This window comes from Heloderma suspectum, chromosome 4 (genome assembly GCF_057233095.1).
Source record: "Heloderma suspectum isolate Gila_16-S chromosome 4, 16-S_ref, whole genome shotgun sequence".
NCBI lineage: Eukaryota > Metazoa > Chordata > Lepidosauria > Squamata > Helodermatidae > Heloderma > Heloderma suspectum.
The window spans coordinates 40464265-40483873 of NC_139461.1; the positions used below are offsets into that span (position 1 = coordinate 40464265).

Here is a 19609-nt window from a genome sequence, read left to right on the forward strand (position 1 = left end):
ACTTTTCAGTTAAGCTTTGTGTTTGCTCTATGATGTGCATGTGTATGTGTGTTTAGTGGTAAAAAAAAAACAAATAAACATAGGTTTATTTTCTCTTTATGTGCTTCCAATAGTAACTATAATTAGTGGAGACAATTTGGTACTTGTGGTCCTAATTTCACAACTGATTCTTCCACTCAAAATGTATGGACTGTTTAATTATCATTTTTTAAACAAATCTGTGGCATATTACTTTAGCATATACGAACAGTATTACATGTCCAGCTCCAACTCTCGCTACTGGAATGAGCTTAGGTAAGTGTCAGGCTTTTGCTGCCCCACCCCTCCTCCAGCATATCCGTGAGGAGATCAGAAGCATCCACTTCCATTTTTGACAAGCTGTAGTTTGTGGTTTCATCCAAATCCAGACAAAATGTGGTGGAAACAAACCATCTTTAAATCTTGGTTTATGAAGGTTGCTTGTTTCAACAAACCATAGTTAAGATTAGCCACAGTTTAGGGTTTGGACAAAAATGACAAACTGCTGTTAGTCAAAAACAGAAATAAAAGCTTCTAATCTATTCCTTGCAGCTGTGCCTGAAGAGAAAGAAGGAAGAGTGTGTGAGCCCAAGGGTTATCTAGGCTTGTTCCAGTATGATTAAACCATAGGAAGCTGCCTTACACCAAGTCAGACCATTGGTCTATCTAGCCCAGTACTCTCAATCCTGATTGGAAGCAGCTCTCCAGGGCTTCAGGCAGGAGTTTTTTCAACTCTACCTAGAGATACTGGGGATTGAAACTGGGACCTTCTGCATGAAAAACATGTGCTCTATGACTGAGCTACACACCTAATAACCACAGCTTACTGTTATGTCCGAATGCAGCCTATGTACCTAACAAAAGGGATTGATACCTCAAATTCTGTTAGGTGACAGTCATGTTACTCAGAAGGACCCAGGAAAACTGGGGCATAGGGAACAGGAACAAACCAGAGGACTGTGAACACTCTTAAAAGCACTCCCCTTTCACTCAAAAATAGCTCTTGTCTGTTTCGCATCAGTGACGATCAGGTTAAAATGAAACCTAGTACACTTGTAAGCCCAGTTCAGTTATAACACTAAACCATGGTTTAAGATTATGAGAATGAGCCACAGAGAGCCTCACCCTTTGCTTCTCGTCCTCCTTTACATGTAAAGGGAGGTGACTGAAATCTTACTTTTGGTTTTGAATATACCACATCTGTACCTGGAAAACTATGGTTTAGTCTAATTGTGGTGTATTCAAACAAATCAGGATCATAGTTATATGGTTTGAACTAGTTAGTTAGTTTGAAGTAACCATAGTTAGAATAAACAATAATTTCCAGATTTTGGACATAAAGGGAAACTGTGATTTATTCAAAACTGAATGTGGAAGCTTTCAATCTCTTCTTACTGGGCACTAAGAAAGAGCTCATTCTTGTAATGTTAAACTATGGTTTAGCATTATGTCTGACTGGGACAGAAATTCACTTCGATAAACCAGTTTAATTTTATACTAGGTTAGTGGTCACAGGTAATGCTGAACCTAGGGAGAGTGGGTGGGAACAAATCCTGAGTCCTAAATCCTGGTTCCCTATCTATCTATCTATCTATCTATTTATTTATTTATTTATTTATTTCATTTCTATACCGCCCAATAGCCGAAGCTCTCTGGGCGGTTCACAAAAACTAAAACCAAACAACACACAATAAAACAATTTAAAATATATAGAACATTAAAACCACAATATAACAATACAACCACAATAAAACCTAGCAGCACTACAGGAGTTTAAAATACAGATTTAAAACAGCAAAGATAAAAATTTAGAAAGCTAAAATGCCTGGGAAAATAAAAAGGTCTTCACCTGGCGCCGAAAGGAGTACAATGTAGGTGCCAGGCGAACCTCACTAGGGAGCTCATTCCAGAGCCGGGGTGCCACAACAGAAAAAGCCCTCCTCCTAGTAGCCACCCGCCTCACTTCCTTTGGCAGGGGCTCACGGAGAAGGGCCTCTGATGATGACCTTAAGGTCCGAGCAGGCACATATGGGAGGAGGCGATCCTTCAGGTAACCTGGCCCCAAGCCGTTAATCTAAACTGCTAGTTCATCTAAACTGGGCCTAGGTTGATGAACTGTGTTATAACAAATTATTATATACTGATTATATACTGTGGCACACACGCCACAGAGTTTCTTAGAACACAATGATGGGTAACAGTTTGGCCTGTTATCATATAACATATTATGGAGGCAATACTTCTCTCAGGTTGATAGCTTACAAATTAGTGAATATGATTATACTTGCTATTATAGTTCAGAGTCCACAGCATATTATATGTTGTATGATTTCTATATCACACACAGAAATTAAAGCAGTTTTTCTTCATTTCACTAAACCATACACAGGTTACCACAACTGTTTTCTGACATGCAAGATCAAGAACAAGCAGAATACCGGAAAGTTCTGCCTCCAGACTCCAATTCTAAGCAATATGACATACACTATAGATTAACACAGGTGAGTTTCTGAATAAAATTGTTTGGAGATCTCCAGCTTGATTACAGTTAAATACTGGAGATGTGGATAACTAGAGTTGCAAACCAGTAACACATATTATACAATAACCTATGGTCATGTATGTTTGGTGCAGAACTTCCTTCCTTCCTTCCTTCTGCACTAGTAATGAAGAAACGTGTGTGTGTGTGTGGGGGGGAGGATTCAAAAGTCAGGGTCAGTTTTATTGCCTGAGACAAAAAGGCCAAGTGAACCATTAGGCTACACCCTCTTCCCTGGTCAGCTTCCTCTTAAAATGAGGGGGAACCACTTCTAAAGTGGCATTGGGCATACACAGTCTTCCTAAAGTGGTTGCTCTAAGGTGGAACTACCTTGGACATGATGCTGTTGCCCTTGATGAATCACTCAAGCAAACCTGCATGCAACATCCATGTCTGGTACTACTTTGAAGATGTTTCCCCCTACTGGCACCTCAAGAGGATGGAGCCAATGAGGGCATAGCCCAATGGTGGCATATTCTGGACAAACTGCACTTGAAACTGCACTCAGAATTTGATATGTAAGGGAAAGGGTGGGGCTTTGAACAAGCTAATGATTAAGTAGCCTTTCATAAAGTGGATGGGAAGGGCAAAAAAGAAGTCCTTTGCTTGGGCCTTGTGTAGACTATGCATTCCAAAGAGTGTGCAATACAGTAATATAGATTAGGGCAGTGTACTAACATGCAGTAATGGAATTAAGCTTTCTTGTCTACTGCCCATTTCTTCTATTTGAAGTGGAAAACTGAAATGGAAAATTAAAGCCTTGTGTTCACCCCCTGGGTCTGCTAGTCAGCTTGTGTTATAATTAAATTAAAGTTGATTATACCTCATTGTTGTCATCATTGTTGTCATCAACAAATAGAACTTAAACATTCTTACCTTTAGTCTTAGAGTTAGCTTTGACATTCAAATTTCCATTGAGGTTTGATAAAGATGCTAAAAGGCAGGGTTTACTAGGATCTGGGCGAGTTTCCATAGAAATCACCATCTGAGTGGTGTGGATAGAAATCTTCTGACAACAGGAAATGCCCAACCAAAGGTTTTCTTTCGTTGAAATCTTTTGCCCTCCATCACTATGATCTTCAGAGTCAGAAATCCTGCTTTTATAGCACTGGGATGTTAGTGTGTCATCCTTCTTCAGAAGGCAATCAGCTACTGAAGCATTTTCCTCTTGGATCTCATAATCATTTTTGCTTCTAATCTTTTTCAGAAATTGTTTTATTTGATCTAGCCTGACAAAGCTGATATTGGCTTTCAGGGGCTTTGATATATCCACATTTATGTCAGCTGTAAGACAAACAGGAGAGAGACAGAGTGAGCAAAAGAAAATACTCATACTGGTTTTTTTCTATAAAAACAATGCACCTCCAAACAATTAGTTAATGGTAAGATGAAAGTTTGTTTCAACTACTTTTCAAGTAGGCAGAAACCTGGCTTCCCACTTGAGTGTAGCATAAATAATAGTCCTACAATTTATCACATTTAGAAATAAAGTGCTTTCTATTCTAATAAGGCACTGCATATTCAATCACTGAAAAGTAGTCACTACCATACAGACATAAACACTCTCATGGTAGTATCCAGCACTGCTGCTCTGCTTATGCCACTGCGTAGCACTAGTGTAAGCACCCTCTAGCACAACACCTTTAAAACCCTATATGGTTCTGGCCCAGCCTATCATCAGGAGCACCTCCAGCAGCACCAGATAGGCCACTTAACAAGATCAGCCTCGGATGGCCTTCTCTCTGTCCCATCAGCCAGGACAGCTAGACTGGTGGGGACGAGGGAGAGGGCCTTTTCTGTGGTGGCCCCCACTCTGTGGAACTCCCTCCCTAGGGAACTCCGCCATGCCCCCTCTTTAATGAGCTTCCGTCATGCATTAAAAATGTGGTTGTTCAGGCAGGCATTTGGGGTGGGTTAGGGTATTTTAGAAAATGTTTTTATTGTAGATTTTATTGTTTTAAACTGTTCTATTGTACGCTGTACATCGCCCAGAGTGGCTGGGTGACCAGCCAGATGGGCGATTAATAAATTTAATAATAATAATAATAATGATAATAAATGTGTAAATGCTTGTGAATGGGAAGCAGTGCCTGAATCCAAAAAGAGGGAATGGGGTGGGAGAGGTGGGAGGGGTGGCCCCACCCCTTGACCAGGTCACTGCCAGTCACAGCTAGGTCACAGAAATAGGCACGCGTTTAAGAAAAACAATGCACTAAAATGACTTTCCAAAAATATTCCTTTTTCCAGAGGGAAGCTGCGCTGTGGCTGCAGATTGGTGACAGTGTCATCTGTCGCAAACAACCCTGATGTGCTCTCCCTCCACATTAAATCAGTTGTGTAGATCAGCTCCTGGTTTTCTGCAAATCAGCAATATGTTGGTACACACAGCCCATTCCCTCCTACTTCACTCCTTCCTTTGCACAAGCAGGTAAAGCAAACCAGAAATGAAAAGCTTCGCTTGACATCCAAACCCGGACTCCTGAGTTGTTACTCCCAAACAAGTCAGTATATATCAGCCAACAACAAACCCTGGTTTGGCTTATGATCTTGGCTTATTTGATTGCAACAGACCAGGAGCCCAGGTTTGGATGTCATGCAAAGTTTTTCATTTCTGAGTTGTTTTACCTGCTCACATGAAGAAAAGAGCAAAGCAGAAGCAAAAGAAATGTGTGTACCAACATACTGCTCTTTACAGTAAACCAGGACAAGCCAGCAATTCTGGTTTATCATTATGTGTGAAGGCAGCCGCTGTGTACCATGACTGAATCATGCAAACTTAAGACACTCTAAAGTTATTTCCCTTGCTCCACCTAAGAGAGAAATATCTGAGAATAGTTCAGCTCCATCGTGCATTAAAAACGTGGTTGTTCAGGCAGGCATTTGGGGTGGGTTAGGGTATTTTAGAAAATGTTTTTACTGTAGAATTTTATTGTTTTAAACTGTTTTATTGTATGCTGTACATCGCCCAGAGTGGCTGGGTGACCAGCCAGATGGGCGATTAATCAATTTAATAATAAAATAATAAATAATAAAACACCAACAGCTTATGCCGGCATGACGGGTCAGGTCTGTGGGAATGCGCCAACCTACCTCTCCACACCAATTCTCTTCTCCCTTTCATTGTCTGCTCGCAAGCCCCACTGTGTTCAAGTGGCCGTACTCCCAACTAATATATGAGGCTGCGGTCCTAATTTGCCGATTTATGATTCCAGGTGGCAAATACACAAATTGACCCCATATCCAACTTTGATATGTTAAGGTTCCCCTGATGGTACAAAGTAGGTATGCCAAAGGTTACAAAGCTAAATTTCTATTTCCCCACCGCTTTTTCTCCTTGCATACATTACTGGAATGACTTGAACAGAATGTTAATTACAAATATGTAGGCTCTACAACCTGAAGTGCTTCTAAGGTACAATGTTACAAACGAAGTAGGAAAACCTGCATGCTTGTCTCACTATACCTATATAGTTGGTAAGTACAAATTTGTCTATCAATTTTATTAATCATAAACTAGAAACTGAAAACAACAAAGGATACTGAAGCACCTTAACGATGCCACAGCATCTGAGGGCTGTAGGATAGTTTGGATTCTCAGATTCAAGGATGGAGACCCCCTCCCAGCTGGCATGGAAAGAACCATGCCAGCTTCCTCTCGGAGGTCAGGAATGCAACCTTGGAGAGGGGGGAAAAGGGGCATTTCAGTGGGCAGGGAGGAGACTGGAGAGACCAGGATATGAGTTATCCTGAGGTCTCTCCAGCCACCTTCCCTCCCCCTCCGAGATGTTTTTGCTACACAGGCAAAAAAGTGTCTAGCAAAAATGCAGGGTGAGAGGACAGGGAGATGAAGTTTGGAGGCTTATGATCGTCGCACTAGGATTGCGCCTTAAATTTATTATGTTACAAGCTTTTGTGGCCTAGAAGTAGAGTCTACTTAGTTTCTGAGAGATGAAGTAGACTCTACTTATGGGCCACAAAAACTATACTAAATAGATGGTTATACAATCTTTTCTACAATGAAACTTCCTACCACACAAAAGTCATCATGCCTAATAAACAAATTCTTTAATAAGCTATTCTCCATCAGTTACGTTTATAATTGCATAAATATTCAGATTGGAGCCTCCCAGCAAATATTTTAACAGTCACATAATGAAAGCAGCATATTTTACACATGGGAAAATAATACATAGTAAAAGTGTTGGCTATCTTTAGAGCACAACTATGAAACAGAAATAACATTGTGCTACTAATGTGCTTCTAGAGTGCATTTCTGTTCCTAATGAAGTCAATAGCAAACTTCACATTTACTTTAATGGAGCAGGAATGCAACCTTAAACTGTTTCACCCGTCATCCATTGACATTTGCTCTTAGAAAAAACACAATGAACAACAAGCAACATACAGTTGCACAATGGCCAATAGGAACACAAGAAGAATAATTTAGGGTGCAATCCCATGCATATTTAGATAGAAAAAAGTCTTCCAACTCCCAGCATTCCCCAGCCAGCATGGCTGGCTGGGGCATGCTAGGAGTTGTAGGACTTTTTTCTGCCTACACATGCACAAGATTGCACTCTTATTGAAAAAAGCCAGGCTGCCAGGCTGCCTGCCTGCCTGCCTGCCTGCCTGCCTGCCCGCCTATCTATCTATCTATCTATCTATCTATCTATCTATCTATCTATCTATCACACAATTATCAATACATTGCTGTATTGCTGTGATGAATGTTCACTGTAAAGTAAATGATAAAAACTCTCTTTACTACAGTCAGATAGTAATTACACTGACACGAATTAGTAGAATTAACATACTTTATGTTGTTATATTTTTATCATGACCTTTTCTAAGGAGCTCAGGCTGGCATACATGGTCCCCCCACCCACACCAGCCTTTATTTTAACTTAACAACAACCTGTGGCACAAGTTGGGCTGGTTCAAAGCCACCCAGTAAGCTTCATGGCAGAGTGAGAGTTGGAATTTGGGGTTCCCAAACCTCTTACCACTACATCATACTAGTTTCCATGTTATGGACACAATCCTGAATCCTAAAGCACAAGGGCTGCAGAGGTATGGGGGAGAAGTGTCTTTAATTTTACAGGCATCATCTCTGGCCACTTGTGGAATGTGGCAGGGGAAACTCTGCTTTAGTTTGGAATGGCAGGGTGGGGGGTAGATGCTACATAGATGGGCAATTGGGAAAACCACACCTATATGTGAACAGTTTGTTGTGTATACTCAGGTGATTTTACTGAATCTGAAGTGTAGCCAGTGTATTTCAAATTGAGATACAAAAATATGTAAACATATTTAATGAAAACAAAAATCTACTTAGTGTTACCAACTTAGACTCTGCTTTCTTGTTTATTGTGCTTTTCTGTGTATTATTTTTATGAGCATCTTTATGTTAATCCATGTCTATTAATTACAATTTCCTAATTACTATTCACAATGTTCCAATACTGACCAGAGCACAGAATGATTAAATAATCATTGATAAAAAACGAGATCACATAAATCAAAATAGATTACATTTATTGTATGCACCTTTTATAACTGATGACAATTTAACAGTAAATGGTAGAGACTCACATTGCAATAATGAAATCAGAAATGGAATGTCTGTCTTACAGGCAATTCTATAAAATTTGTTCATGTACATCCTGTGGGGGAGCAAAAATCAAATATAATAGTTTCCTGAAAATGCTGTCCAGTCATCCCTTCTCTCCCCCCTGCATTTTAAATGTTCCAGCTTCACTTGACCCCATTAGTCATCAAATGACTTACATTTATGATGCATTTTGAAATCTATTACAGAAAGCAATAGATTCAATATGGCAAGTTTTAAGAAAATCATAACATCAATAAAGAAAAATTATATCCCTTACTCTTGAGAATCCTGTCTGAAACCATATCTTCCTTTCCCCCCTTTTTTAGCGAATGAAACTGACAAAAAGTCTTAAAGTAACTTATAGTTATCTGAATATTCTTGGTTTCTTCTTTCCATTAGTACAACTGAATAAAATTTGAAAAAATGTATAAACACCATTAACACATGGTGGATAATCCCTATAACTGCATCTGTTAATCTGTTATTTCTTCGTTAATATCACCATACCCCGTCTTTCTGGTAATCAAATACACAATCTGCACCAAAAGTCTTCTAGGACTTTCTTTTGTGGCAGTTCTCTTCATCAGATACCCAAACTGCTTCCTACACTTTCCTGAGAGACTGCTGAAAATGTCTTAAAATCTTTAGTGTGCTCATGCTCCTTGCAGGATTGTAGATACTGGGTTGGATCCAACACTCTTATGTTGGTACTTCCTAATCCTCTCCTTCCCCTTGCATTCCTCCATGTACCGCCCTGCCCAAATTTGCTCTGAAGGGTCCCTCACCCCTCCGGAGCAGATTGGGGGCACAAAGAGCTTTGGGGGGGGGGGAATCCATTTCACCAGCAGCTCTCCTGCTTGTGGAACAACAAGCATTGGATACAGCCCATTGTTCTTGTTTAGTTTTTTGTTTAGTTTTTTGTTATCACCTTTTTGTTAATTTGGAACTGGAATATATATACTTAAAAGTGCTACTGATGCCAACAGAACTTTCTTCCAATTAAATATCTATAGGGAGCCCGACTTTTGCAATGAGGATTTAGTGCTTCTTCTAGGAACCACAAATGAGCAGAAGCACTCGTTTCTGGAACAGGGCAGGTCAGCAGAGCTTGCATAAGGGAGCTCCGCCAACCTGTCCCAATCTAGAAGGGAGCATTTCCACTTGTTTCAGGGCTTCTTAAAGGAAGTGCAAAATTTCTGTTGCACAAGCGGTGGCTGCCACTTATGGAATGGAATTGGTAGTACCCCCTGTTTGCGGAAGAGAATCAGTGCTGTGTCCCACTTGTGGAATGGTGCACTTGGATACTGCCCTAGATCTGTATCATCAAAATAATCTCCCTGTTCGTTCACTCTATTATCCAAGTCATTCAGCCCTGACATGCTGTGGAACCCATCACGATGACCATAGGAAGGAGGGAAGAAGGGGGAAAAAATCTTCTCCTCGCTCTACTGCTGCTACTGCTACTGACATATTTGAAGGTAAGTAAGAGGAAGAGTAGGATGCTTTGGGGTTGGCAGGCAGGACAGTTTATTTCCCAAGCATCTTGGATTGGACTGGAAAACATACTGATTTGCTTCCAATTTTGTTCCAATATATTGGTTTATTTTCGGATTAGTCTAAGGCGAGCTTGGGAGTTTGCCCATCTCTAGAAACAAGGCCTGATTGGCATATTTAACAGGAAGATCACCTTGCCTATTTAGGCAAGGTGATCTTCCTGTTAAAGAGCACCACTATGACCAGTTATAGCAATACCATTGGATTCTTTGTAACTTTTCTCTCCCCTTCATGGATCACTGCCTTGTTGTGGCGAAGGGGCTTGTGTAACTCAGTGAAGCCATAAGCTATGCCATGCAGGGCCACCCAAGACGGACAGGTCATGGTGGAGAGTTCTGACAAAATGTCAGAAAAAGAATGTCAGAAAAATGGAGAAGGAAATGGCAACCCACTCCAGTATTCTTGCCAAGAAAACCCCATGGAACGTATCATAAGGCTAAAAGATATGACGCCGGAAGATGAGACTCTCAGGTTAGAAGGTGTCCAATATACTACTGGGGAAGAGCAGACGGAATTTCCAAGTAGCACCAGAAAGAGTGAAGCTGCTGGGCCAAAGCCAAAAGGACAATCAGCTGTGGATGTGTCCGGTGGTGAAAAGAAAATCCGATGCTGCAAAGAACAACCTGGAATGTTTAGGAACCTGGAATGTCAGATCAATGAATCAAGGTAAGCTGGAGGTGGTCAAACATGAGATGGCAAGATTGAACATCGACATCTTGGGAATCAGAGAACCCAAATGGACAAGCATGGGCGAATTTAATGCAGGTGACCATTGTATCTACTACTGTGGGCAAGAATCCCTTAGAAGGAATGGAGTAGCACTCATAGTCAACAAAAGGGTGGGAAAAGCCGTACTGGGGTACAATCTCAAAAACGATAGAATGATCTCAGTACGAACCCAAGGCAAACCATTCAACAGCACAGTAATTCAAGTCTATGCCCCAACCACTGAGGCCGAAGAAGCTGAGGTTGATCAGTTCTATGAAGACCTACAACACCTTCTAGAACTAACACCAAAAAAAGATGTCCTATTCATCATAGGGGATTGGAATGCTAAACTAGGAAGTCAAGAAATCACCGGGATAACAGGCAAGCATGGCCTTGGTGTACAAAATGAAGCAGGACAAAGGCTAATATAATTTTGCCAAGAGAACACGCTGATCATAGCAAACACTCTTTTCCAACACCATAAGAGGCGACTCTACACATGGACATCACCAGATGGTCAATATCGAAATCAGATTGATTATGTACTTGGCAGCCAAAGATGGAGAAGCTCTATACAGTCAGTTAAAACAAGACCTGGAGCTGACTGCGGCTCAGATCATGAGCTGCTTCTTGCAAAATTTCGGCTGAAATTGAAGAACGTAGGGGAAATCACTGAACCATTCAGGTATGACCTAAATCATATCCCTTATGAATATACAGTGGAGGTGACGAATAGATTTCAGGGATTAGACCAGATAGACAGAGTGCCTGAAGAACTATGGACGGAGGTCCGTAACATTGTTCAGAAGGCAGCAATTAAACCCATCCCAAAGAAAAAGAAATGCAAGAAAGCAAAGTGGCTGTCTGAGGAGGCTTTACAAGTAGCTGAGAAAAGAAGGGAAGTGAAAAGCAAGGGAGAAAGGGGAAGATATATCCAACTGAATGCAGAGTTCCAGAGAATGAGAGACAAGAAGGCCTTCTTAAATGAACAATGCAAAGAAATCGAGGAAAACAACAGAATGGGAAAGACTAGAGATCTCTTCAAGGAAATCGGAGCTCTCAAGGGAACATTTTGTGCAAAGACGGACATGATAAAGGACAAAGAAGGCAGGGACCTAACAGAAGCAGATGAGATTAAGAAGAGGTGGAAAGAATACACAGAAGAACTATACAGGAAAGATCTGAATGTCCCTGATAGCCATGATAGTGCGGTCACTGAACGTGAGCCGGACATCCTCGAGAGTGAAGTCAAGTGGGCCTTAGGAAGCATTAGTAACAACAATGCTAGCGGAGATGACAGTATTCCAGCTGAGCTATTTAAAATCCTAAAAGATGATGCTGTTAAAGTGCTGCACTCAATATGCCAACAAATTTGGAACACTCAACAATGGCCACAAGACTGGAAAAGGTCCGTTTACATTCCAATTCCAAAGAAGGGCAATGCCAAAGACTGTTCAAACTACCATACAATTGCGCTCATTTCACATGCCAGCAAGGTTCTGCTCAAAATCCTACAAGCTAGGCTTCAGTGGCATGTGAACCGAGAACTACTGGAAGTACAAGCTGGGTTTCGAAGAGGCAGAGGAACTAGAGATCAAATCACCAACATTTGCTGGATCATGGAGAAAGAAAGAGAATTCCAGAAAAACGTCTATTTCTGCTTCATTGACTACCCTAAAGCCTTTGATTGTGTGGATCACAACAAACTCTGGCAAATTCTTAAAGAGGTGGGAGTACCAGACCACCTTACCTGTCTCCTGAGAAACCTGTACGAGGGTCAAGAAGCAACAGTAAGAACCGGACATGGAACAACCGATTGGTTCAAAATTGGGAAAGGAGCACGACAAGGCTGTATATTGTCGCCCTGCTTATTTAATTTATATGCAGAGTACATCATGAGAAACGCCGGGTTGGATGAATCACAGGTCGGAGTTAAGATTGCTGGGAGAATTATCCACAACCTCAGATACGCAGACGATACCACCCTAATGGCAGAAAGCGAAGAGGATCTCAAGAACCTCTTGTTGAGGGTGAAAGTGGAGAGTGCAAAAGCTGGTTTGAAACTCAACATTAAAAAAACTAAGATCATGGCATCTGGCCCCATCACTTCCTGGCATATAGAAGGGGAAGAAATGGAAGCAGTGACAGATTTTATTTTCTTGGGCTCCAAGATCACCGCAGATGGTGACTGTAGCCATGAAATTAAAAGACGCTTGCTCCTTGGGAGGAAAGCTATAGCAAACCTAGACAGCATAGTAAGAAGCAGAGACATCACCTTGCCGACAAAGGTCCGTCTAATCAAAGCTATGGTTTTCCCAGTAGCAACGTATGGCTGTGAGAGCTGGACTATAAGGAAGGCTGAGCGCCAAAGAAGTGATGCTTTCAAACTGTGGTGCTGGAGAAGACTCTTACGAGTCCCCTGGACTGCAAGGAGGTCAAATCAGTCCATCCTAAAGGAAATCAACCCTGAGTGCTCATTGGAAGGAGAGATACTGAAGCTGAAGCTCAAATACTTTGGCCACCTAATGCGAAGAGAAAACACCCTGGAGAAGACCCTGATGCTCGGAAAGATTGAAGGCAAAAGGAGAAGGGGACGGCAGAGGATGAGATAGCTAGATAGCATCACCGATGCAAGAATATGAATTTGAGCACACTCCAGGAGAGAGCGGAGGACAGGAAGGCCTGGTGTGCTATGGTCCATGGGGTCACAAAGAGTTGGACACAACTGAACGACTGAAGAACAAACTTTTCTCTAAAGTGAAGCTGCTTGTGGATCAGAATGGCCACAATGAGCTGTAGGAAACCTTAGGGTTGTACACTCTCCCTCCTGCTCTGTCACAGCCACGAGAGGCAGATTAGAAGCTTTTGCTTCTGATTTCAAATCACCACAGCTTAGCAGTCCAAACCCTAAACTATGGCTAATGTTAACTATAGTTTGTTTAAACAAGCCAACTTCATAGCACATGGTTTGAAGCTGGCTTGCTTCAAAGAAAGCTCAGTTAAGATTAACCACTTCTAATCAATATAAGAGGACCAGGATGACAGAATTTGGGTTACTTTTTCCACACTTCCACCTCTTCGCTCTTATTTCCTTCCCCTCTTTCTTAGAAGGATGGAATGCTATGGAACTCAGAATGGGTTAGACTGATTTGGCTTTGAAGTAATTGAGCTGGAGGGAGTTTAGGATGACTGCACATAATATGAAGTAGGATTTGATTTCATTTGTTTTATTCTAATTAGTTCTTCATGATCCCTATTTGCTAGATTATTTCTATCCAGTTCTTTATTGTCTTTATTTTGTTGTTTATTTTTCCACTGTCCTTGTATTGGATTTCTTACCTAGTTGTTTACTGGCTCTATTTGCTTTATTGTTTATTTCTATACTGTTCCAGTATTGTGCATTGGGTATCAATAAACTGTGTAATTCATTTCAGTTACAATCCTGAGTCTCAGGTCTTTCCCACTAGTTTACCCGCTGGGGTGCAAATGCAGGCCCAGATTTACATTGGTGCAAGGAATCAAACCTGAGCCACCGCTTGGAAGGCAGCTATGCTCATTACTATACCATGAAGCACAAAGAACTACTGCATTCAAGCAAACCCCAGAGCAGCCATGATGATCCAAAATGGATTAACACATTGCCTAAAGTTGGGCAAGGGAGAGGTCAACCTTGCATCAGTCTACCTTGCACTTTAATACCAAGAGTCCAATGGGCCACTACAAAATATGCTAGGACTTGTGCCTCAGTCTGTACTGTATCAAGAAATGAGATGGCTAGCAAAGATGCCATGAAAAAGACTTTATGCGAAAAAAACCTTCTTGAATCTCTCCTGAATGACTGCAAAAATAGAGAAGTAGCCATTGATATTTGTAAAACTAATACAGATGGCTTTGAATCCCCTTTTCAGCACTGCCTAGTTTTGCTTGTCACACATGTCCCTCAGCACACACCCTTTGGCAGGAATAATTACTGTGGAAGTCTAGCATCAACCAAATGAAACAAGGCAAATATTTTAAGAATTATTTACAATACACAGATTTGCCTAATCAGTAGACAGGGTGGATTTTCAAAGCAATTCCCTTAGAAAAATTACAAGAAAGAAAGCACTAGGGATTTATACTCATGGGCAACAATCTAGCACAGAGCTAGGTATGCTTAAGTCCACTGATTTCACTGGGTTTAAGAAAACCTAATTACGTGCTGGATTGTGGTCATGTCAGTGAAGTCAGCAAAAATTACTCATTATTAAGTATTATTATACTATTTATAGTATAGAACTATTTATATAGTGCCTACAACTGGACACTATGTTTTATGGAAAGCAATGGAGTCATAGTAGCTTTAACTGGTTTGTGCCTATAGTCGTTTGGATGCAGATATAAAAGCGAATGATGGTTAACAATTGCAGAACCTGGCAGAATTAATAACATATATATAAATTGAGGACAAAGATGACTTGATTAGTCTAAGGTGAATCAGAAAGAATATGGTAAAGATGGGGAATGCAGTAAGTGCCCTCATCTAAGATTCTTAGTTCAGCAATAGTTAATCTATCCTAAATTAAGACTCATGCAATAAAAACCTTAAAGCTCAAGGGGTGGGGGAGGCAGATAACAGCATAAAACAGGTCTATGAAGATGTATGGCAACTCAAATTGATGGAAGAAGGTACAATATCTTCCTACTTGAACTATTTCTGAGAACTGTGCTGTGCAACAACTGAAACCATACCTATGTTAATGAATATTTTCTATCTGGCATAGTTCTCTTGATTCTACTAAGAAATGTAGCTTTACAGTTATGTCGGTATTTTTTGTTTAAATTATATTTGTAAAAAAGCAATGAAAAAATAACCCTACCAGAGTGCTCAAGTGTTTTTGCAAATGACCCTAAGTTAATTAGAAAAGTCTGCACCCCGGTCAGTTCTCCTTCTCACATGTCAGCTCTCATTAAATCAAAAAATTCTCATTTCAAAGTTAACCAACACCATGGTTAACAAAACTGTTAAACTGGGATCAAGTGGGCACATTCCTAGGTTTATATATGATGTCATGCTAAGCAGCCCACAGCTGAACTCGCAAAAAAGTATGAATGATTTTTCAATATAGTAAGTATCTGATCTAATGCTAATTCTCTCTCTATAGGGTAACTGTGCTGGGAACAGGTGGCCCTGCTTTCAATTATGGAGGGCTAACATGCCAGTGTGAGGCCTGGATTAGTTCACCTTCTCACAGGGAATTTGCCTCGGTTGGGAATGGATTTATTATGGCTTCACACATGGAATGGAGCTCATGTCAACTGAGGGCAGTGACACATCATATGATTCAAATTAACCTGCTGTGGACTGTTCCGCAGGGCTGAGATTGTGTATTAAAATGACGACATTTTAAAACAGCTTGAAAGAAACCAGGATTGTCGAAGCGCAATGGTTCCAATTTGTTCCAACTAATCTATCACCTGCTAGAGATATTATTGTAGTGGGTTTCTGGTAGCTGCTATTTTCCAGGTTCCTCCAAACCACTGACCTTGCTAATGGGTACAATTGTTGCCTTTGGAGGTAAAAGGGAGGAAACCCTACAAAGTGCTTTTTTATGTATGGTTGGAGGCATGTTATTCATCACAACATGCAAGCAACAGAAGTGGGGGTGGAGGGACACCCAGTCAAACAAACTCTTGTAGCAGCCTCTTTACTGAATGACAAAACAGAGTTCATTATATTTCTAAATTTGATTGGATAATCACTCCAAATGGCAAAAATGCAGTGAGCTTAATAATGTCATACACACAGACCTTTCCAAGAAAATAACATGGATGAGGATTCTGGCACAACAAGCTTGCATTTTTCTTAGTTTTGTAATTAGTAATAATTAGGTACTTTAAACTTTATGAATCACTGACAGTTTTTCTAATATATTATGACAAAGTTTGTGATAAAGTATGTTGAAAAACCAAAATAACCCTGTATCTAGTGTTATCTTTGAAAACAGTAAGTTATTCACTAGAAATAACAATGAGGTAATAAAAAATAAGATAATCTTCATGATGGCCAGCAACGATTAGCTGACTAACCAGAATTTAAGTAACTTTATATCTTATCAAATACAGTTCACCAGTATTAAACTACAAATACAGAAAATGATGGTATATGATAAAGTGAATTTTAAAGGCTGTCAATTCAGGTAGAAAAAAACAAAAATAGTTCTTGTGGACATGAAGAGGTACTACTATTTGGCTGGTGGTGACTGAGGCCCTCTTTGCTCTCTGGTCCAGTTCGCACAATCACCCGTCTGGGCATGGCTTGTTGTGTCATTTGAACCCAGGCAGCATGGCTTGTTTGAGGAGGAAGCAACCCTCAAATAAACCATGGCCTGTTGTTGGATTATTTGAGGGATATTTTCCCCTCAAATAAGCCATGCTGCCTGCATTCATGACAACATGACAAGCCACCCCAGGGCAGGTAATTAGGCAAATGGTGCCCAGCATGCACCACATCTTAAATAAGCCACTGCGGTGACTACACGAACTGGGTCTCTCTCAGACACACACTAAGTGGCACGGCAGCTCCTCCTTAGTTGAATGATTCTGCATTGCTGGGAAGTGTGTGTGAATGTACTTAAAGAGAGAGAGAGCTGGTTTGCACAATCATTTTGAGCTTATCTAAACCACCGTAGCATGCAGCATGTGACGGACACCCACGGGCACCCGTTTCATAACCTAACCCCTGCTCCTAGGTTGTTATGTCATCTGAACCTGGTGAGGGTGGGTTGCTGGTATGGTTAACAAACCACCCACAACCCTAAAACAGCCCATGGGTTCTGGGTGGTTTGTTAACCACACCAACAACCAACCCTCACTGGGTTCGGAAGAAACAACAACCTACAAGCAGGAGTTAGGTTGCACAATGGGTGCCCATGGATGCCTGGCACCCATGAAGATGTCAGCCCAGTGTGTGGCCGCTGTAAAAAATGCAAACTCTATGTTAGGCATAATTAGAAAAGGAACTGAGAATAAAACTGCCAATATCATACTGCCCCTATACAAATCTATGGTGCAACCACACTTGGAATACTGTGTACAGTTCTGGTCACCACACCTAAAAAAAGATATTGTAGAGCTGGAAAAAGTGCAGAAAAGGGCAACGAAAATGATCAAGGGGCTGGAGCATCTCCCCTATGACAGAAAGTGACAACAGCTGGGATTGTTTAGCTTGGAAAAAAGGAGGGTAAGGGGAGACATGATAGAGGTGTGCAAAATTATGCATGGAGTGAAGAATGTGGATTTGTTGTTGTTCAGTCATGCCCGACTCTTCGTAACCCCATGGACCATAGCACACCAGGCCTTCCTGTCCTCTGCTCTCTCCTGGAGTGTACTCAAGTTCATATTCATTGCATCGGTGATACTATCTAGCCATCTCATCCTCTGCCGTCCCCTTCTCCATTTGCCTTCAATCTTTCCCAGCACCAGGGTCTTTTCCAGTGACTTTTCTCTTCACATTAGGTGGCCAAAATATTTGAGCTTCAGTATCTGTCCTTCCAATTAGCAGTCAGGGTTGTCCTTTAGGATGGACTGATTTGACCTCCTTGCAGTCCAGGGGACTCGTAAGAGTCTTCTATCTTTCGAACTGTCACCACAGTTCGAAAGTATCGATTCTTCGGCGCTCAGCCTTCCTTATAGTCCAGCTCTCACAGCCATACGTTGCTACTGGGAAAACCATAGCTTTGATTAGACGGACCTTTGTCAGCAAGGTGATGTCTCTGCTTCTTACTATACTGTCTAGGTTTGCCATAGCTTTCCTCCCAAAGAGCAAGCGTCTTTTAATTTCATGGCTACAGTCACCGTCTGCGGTGATCTTGGAGCCCAAGAAAATAAAATCTGTCACTGCTTCCATTTCTTCCCCTTCTATATGCCAAGAAGTGATGGGGCCAGATGCCATGATCTAAGTTTTTTTTAATGTTGAGTTTCAAACCAGCTTCTGCACTCTCCACTTTCACCCTCAACAAGAGGCTCTTGAGATCCTCTTCACTTTCGGCCATTAGGGTGGTATCGTCTGCGTATCTGAGGTTGTGGATAATTCTCCCAGCAATCTTAATTCCGACCTGTGATTCATCCAACCCGGCGTTTCTCATGATGTACTCTGCATATAAATTAAATAAGCAGGGCAACAATATACAGCCTTGTCGTACTCCTTTCCCAATTTTGAACCAATCGGTTGTTCCATGTCCGGTTCTTACTGTTGCTTCTTGACCCTCGTACAGGTTTCTCAGGAGACAGGTAAGGTGGTCTGGTACTCCCACCTCTTTAAGAATTTGCCAGAGTTTGTTGTGATCCACACAATCAAAGGCTTTAGGGTAGTCAATGAAGCAGAAATAGACGTTTTTCTGGAATTCTCTTGCTTTCTCCATGATCCAGCAAATGTTGGTGATTTGATCTCTAGTTCCTCTGCCTCTTCGAAACCCAGCTTGTACTTCCGGTAGTTTTCGGTTCACATGCCGCTGAAGCCTAGCTTGTAGGATTTTGAGCAGAACCTTGCTGGCATGTGAAATGAGCGCAATTGTGCGGTTGTTTGAACAGTCTTTGGCATTGCCCTTCTTTGGAATTGGAATGTAAACGGACCTTTTCCAGTCTTGTGGCCACGTTGAGTGTCCCAAATTTGTTGGCATATTAAGTACAGCACTTTAACAGCATCATCTTTTAGCATCATCTTTTAAATAGCTCAGCTGGAATACTGTCATCTCCGCTAGCGGTGTTGTTAGTAAGGCTTCCTAAGGCCCATTTGACTTCACTCTCGAGGATGTCCGGCTCAGGTTCAGTGACTGCACTATCATGGCTATCAGGGACATTAAGATCTTTCCTGTATAGTTCTTCTGTGTATTCTTTCCACCTCTTCTTAATCTCATCTGCTTCTGTTAGGTCCCTGCCTTCTTTGTCCTTTATCATGTCCGTCTTTGCACAAAATGGTCCCTTGAGATCTCCGATTGTCTTGAAAAGATCTCTAGTCTTTCTCATTCTATTGTTTTCTTCGATTTCTTTGCATTGTTCATTTAAGAAGGCCTTCTTGTCTCTCCTTGCTATTCTCTGGAAGTCTGCATTCAGTTGGATATATCTTCCCCTTTCTCCCTTGCTTTTCGCTTCCCTTCTTTTCTCAGCTACTTGTAAAGCCTCATCAGACAGCCACTTTG

The 19609-nt window shown here is 41.3% G+C and overlaps 1 protein-coding gene across 13 annotated transcripts in view; it reads right to left on the reverse strand.

Moving 5' to 3' along the window:
- VPS13B (vacuolar protein sorting 13 homolog B) overlaps positions 1 to 19609 on the reverse strand; it is a 623510-nt gene that overhangs the window by 155991 nt on the left and 447910 nt on the right. For all 13 annotated transcript variants that reach the window (XM_084849024.1, XM_084849023.1, XM_084849026.1 and 10 more), the window contains one exon: positions 3434 to 3841. In XM_084849024.1, the coding sequence (XP_084705150.1) occupies positions 3434 to 3841 (408 nt within the window). The remainder of the gene's footprint in view (positions 1 to 3433; positions 3842 to 19609) is intronic.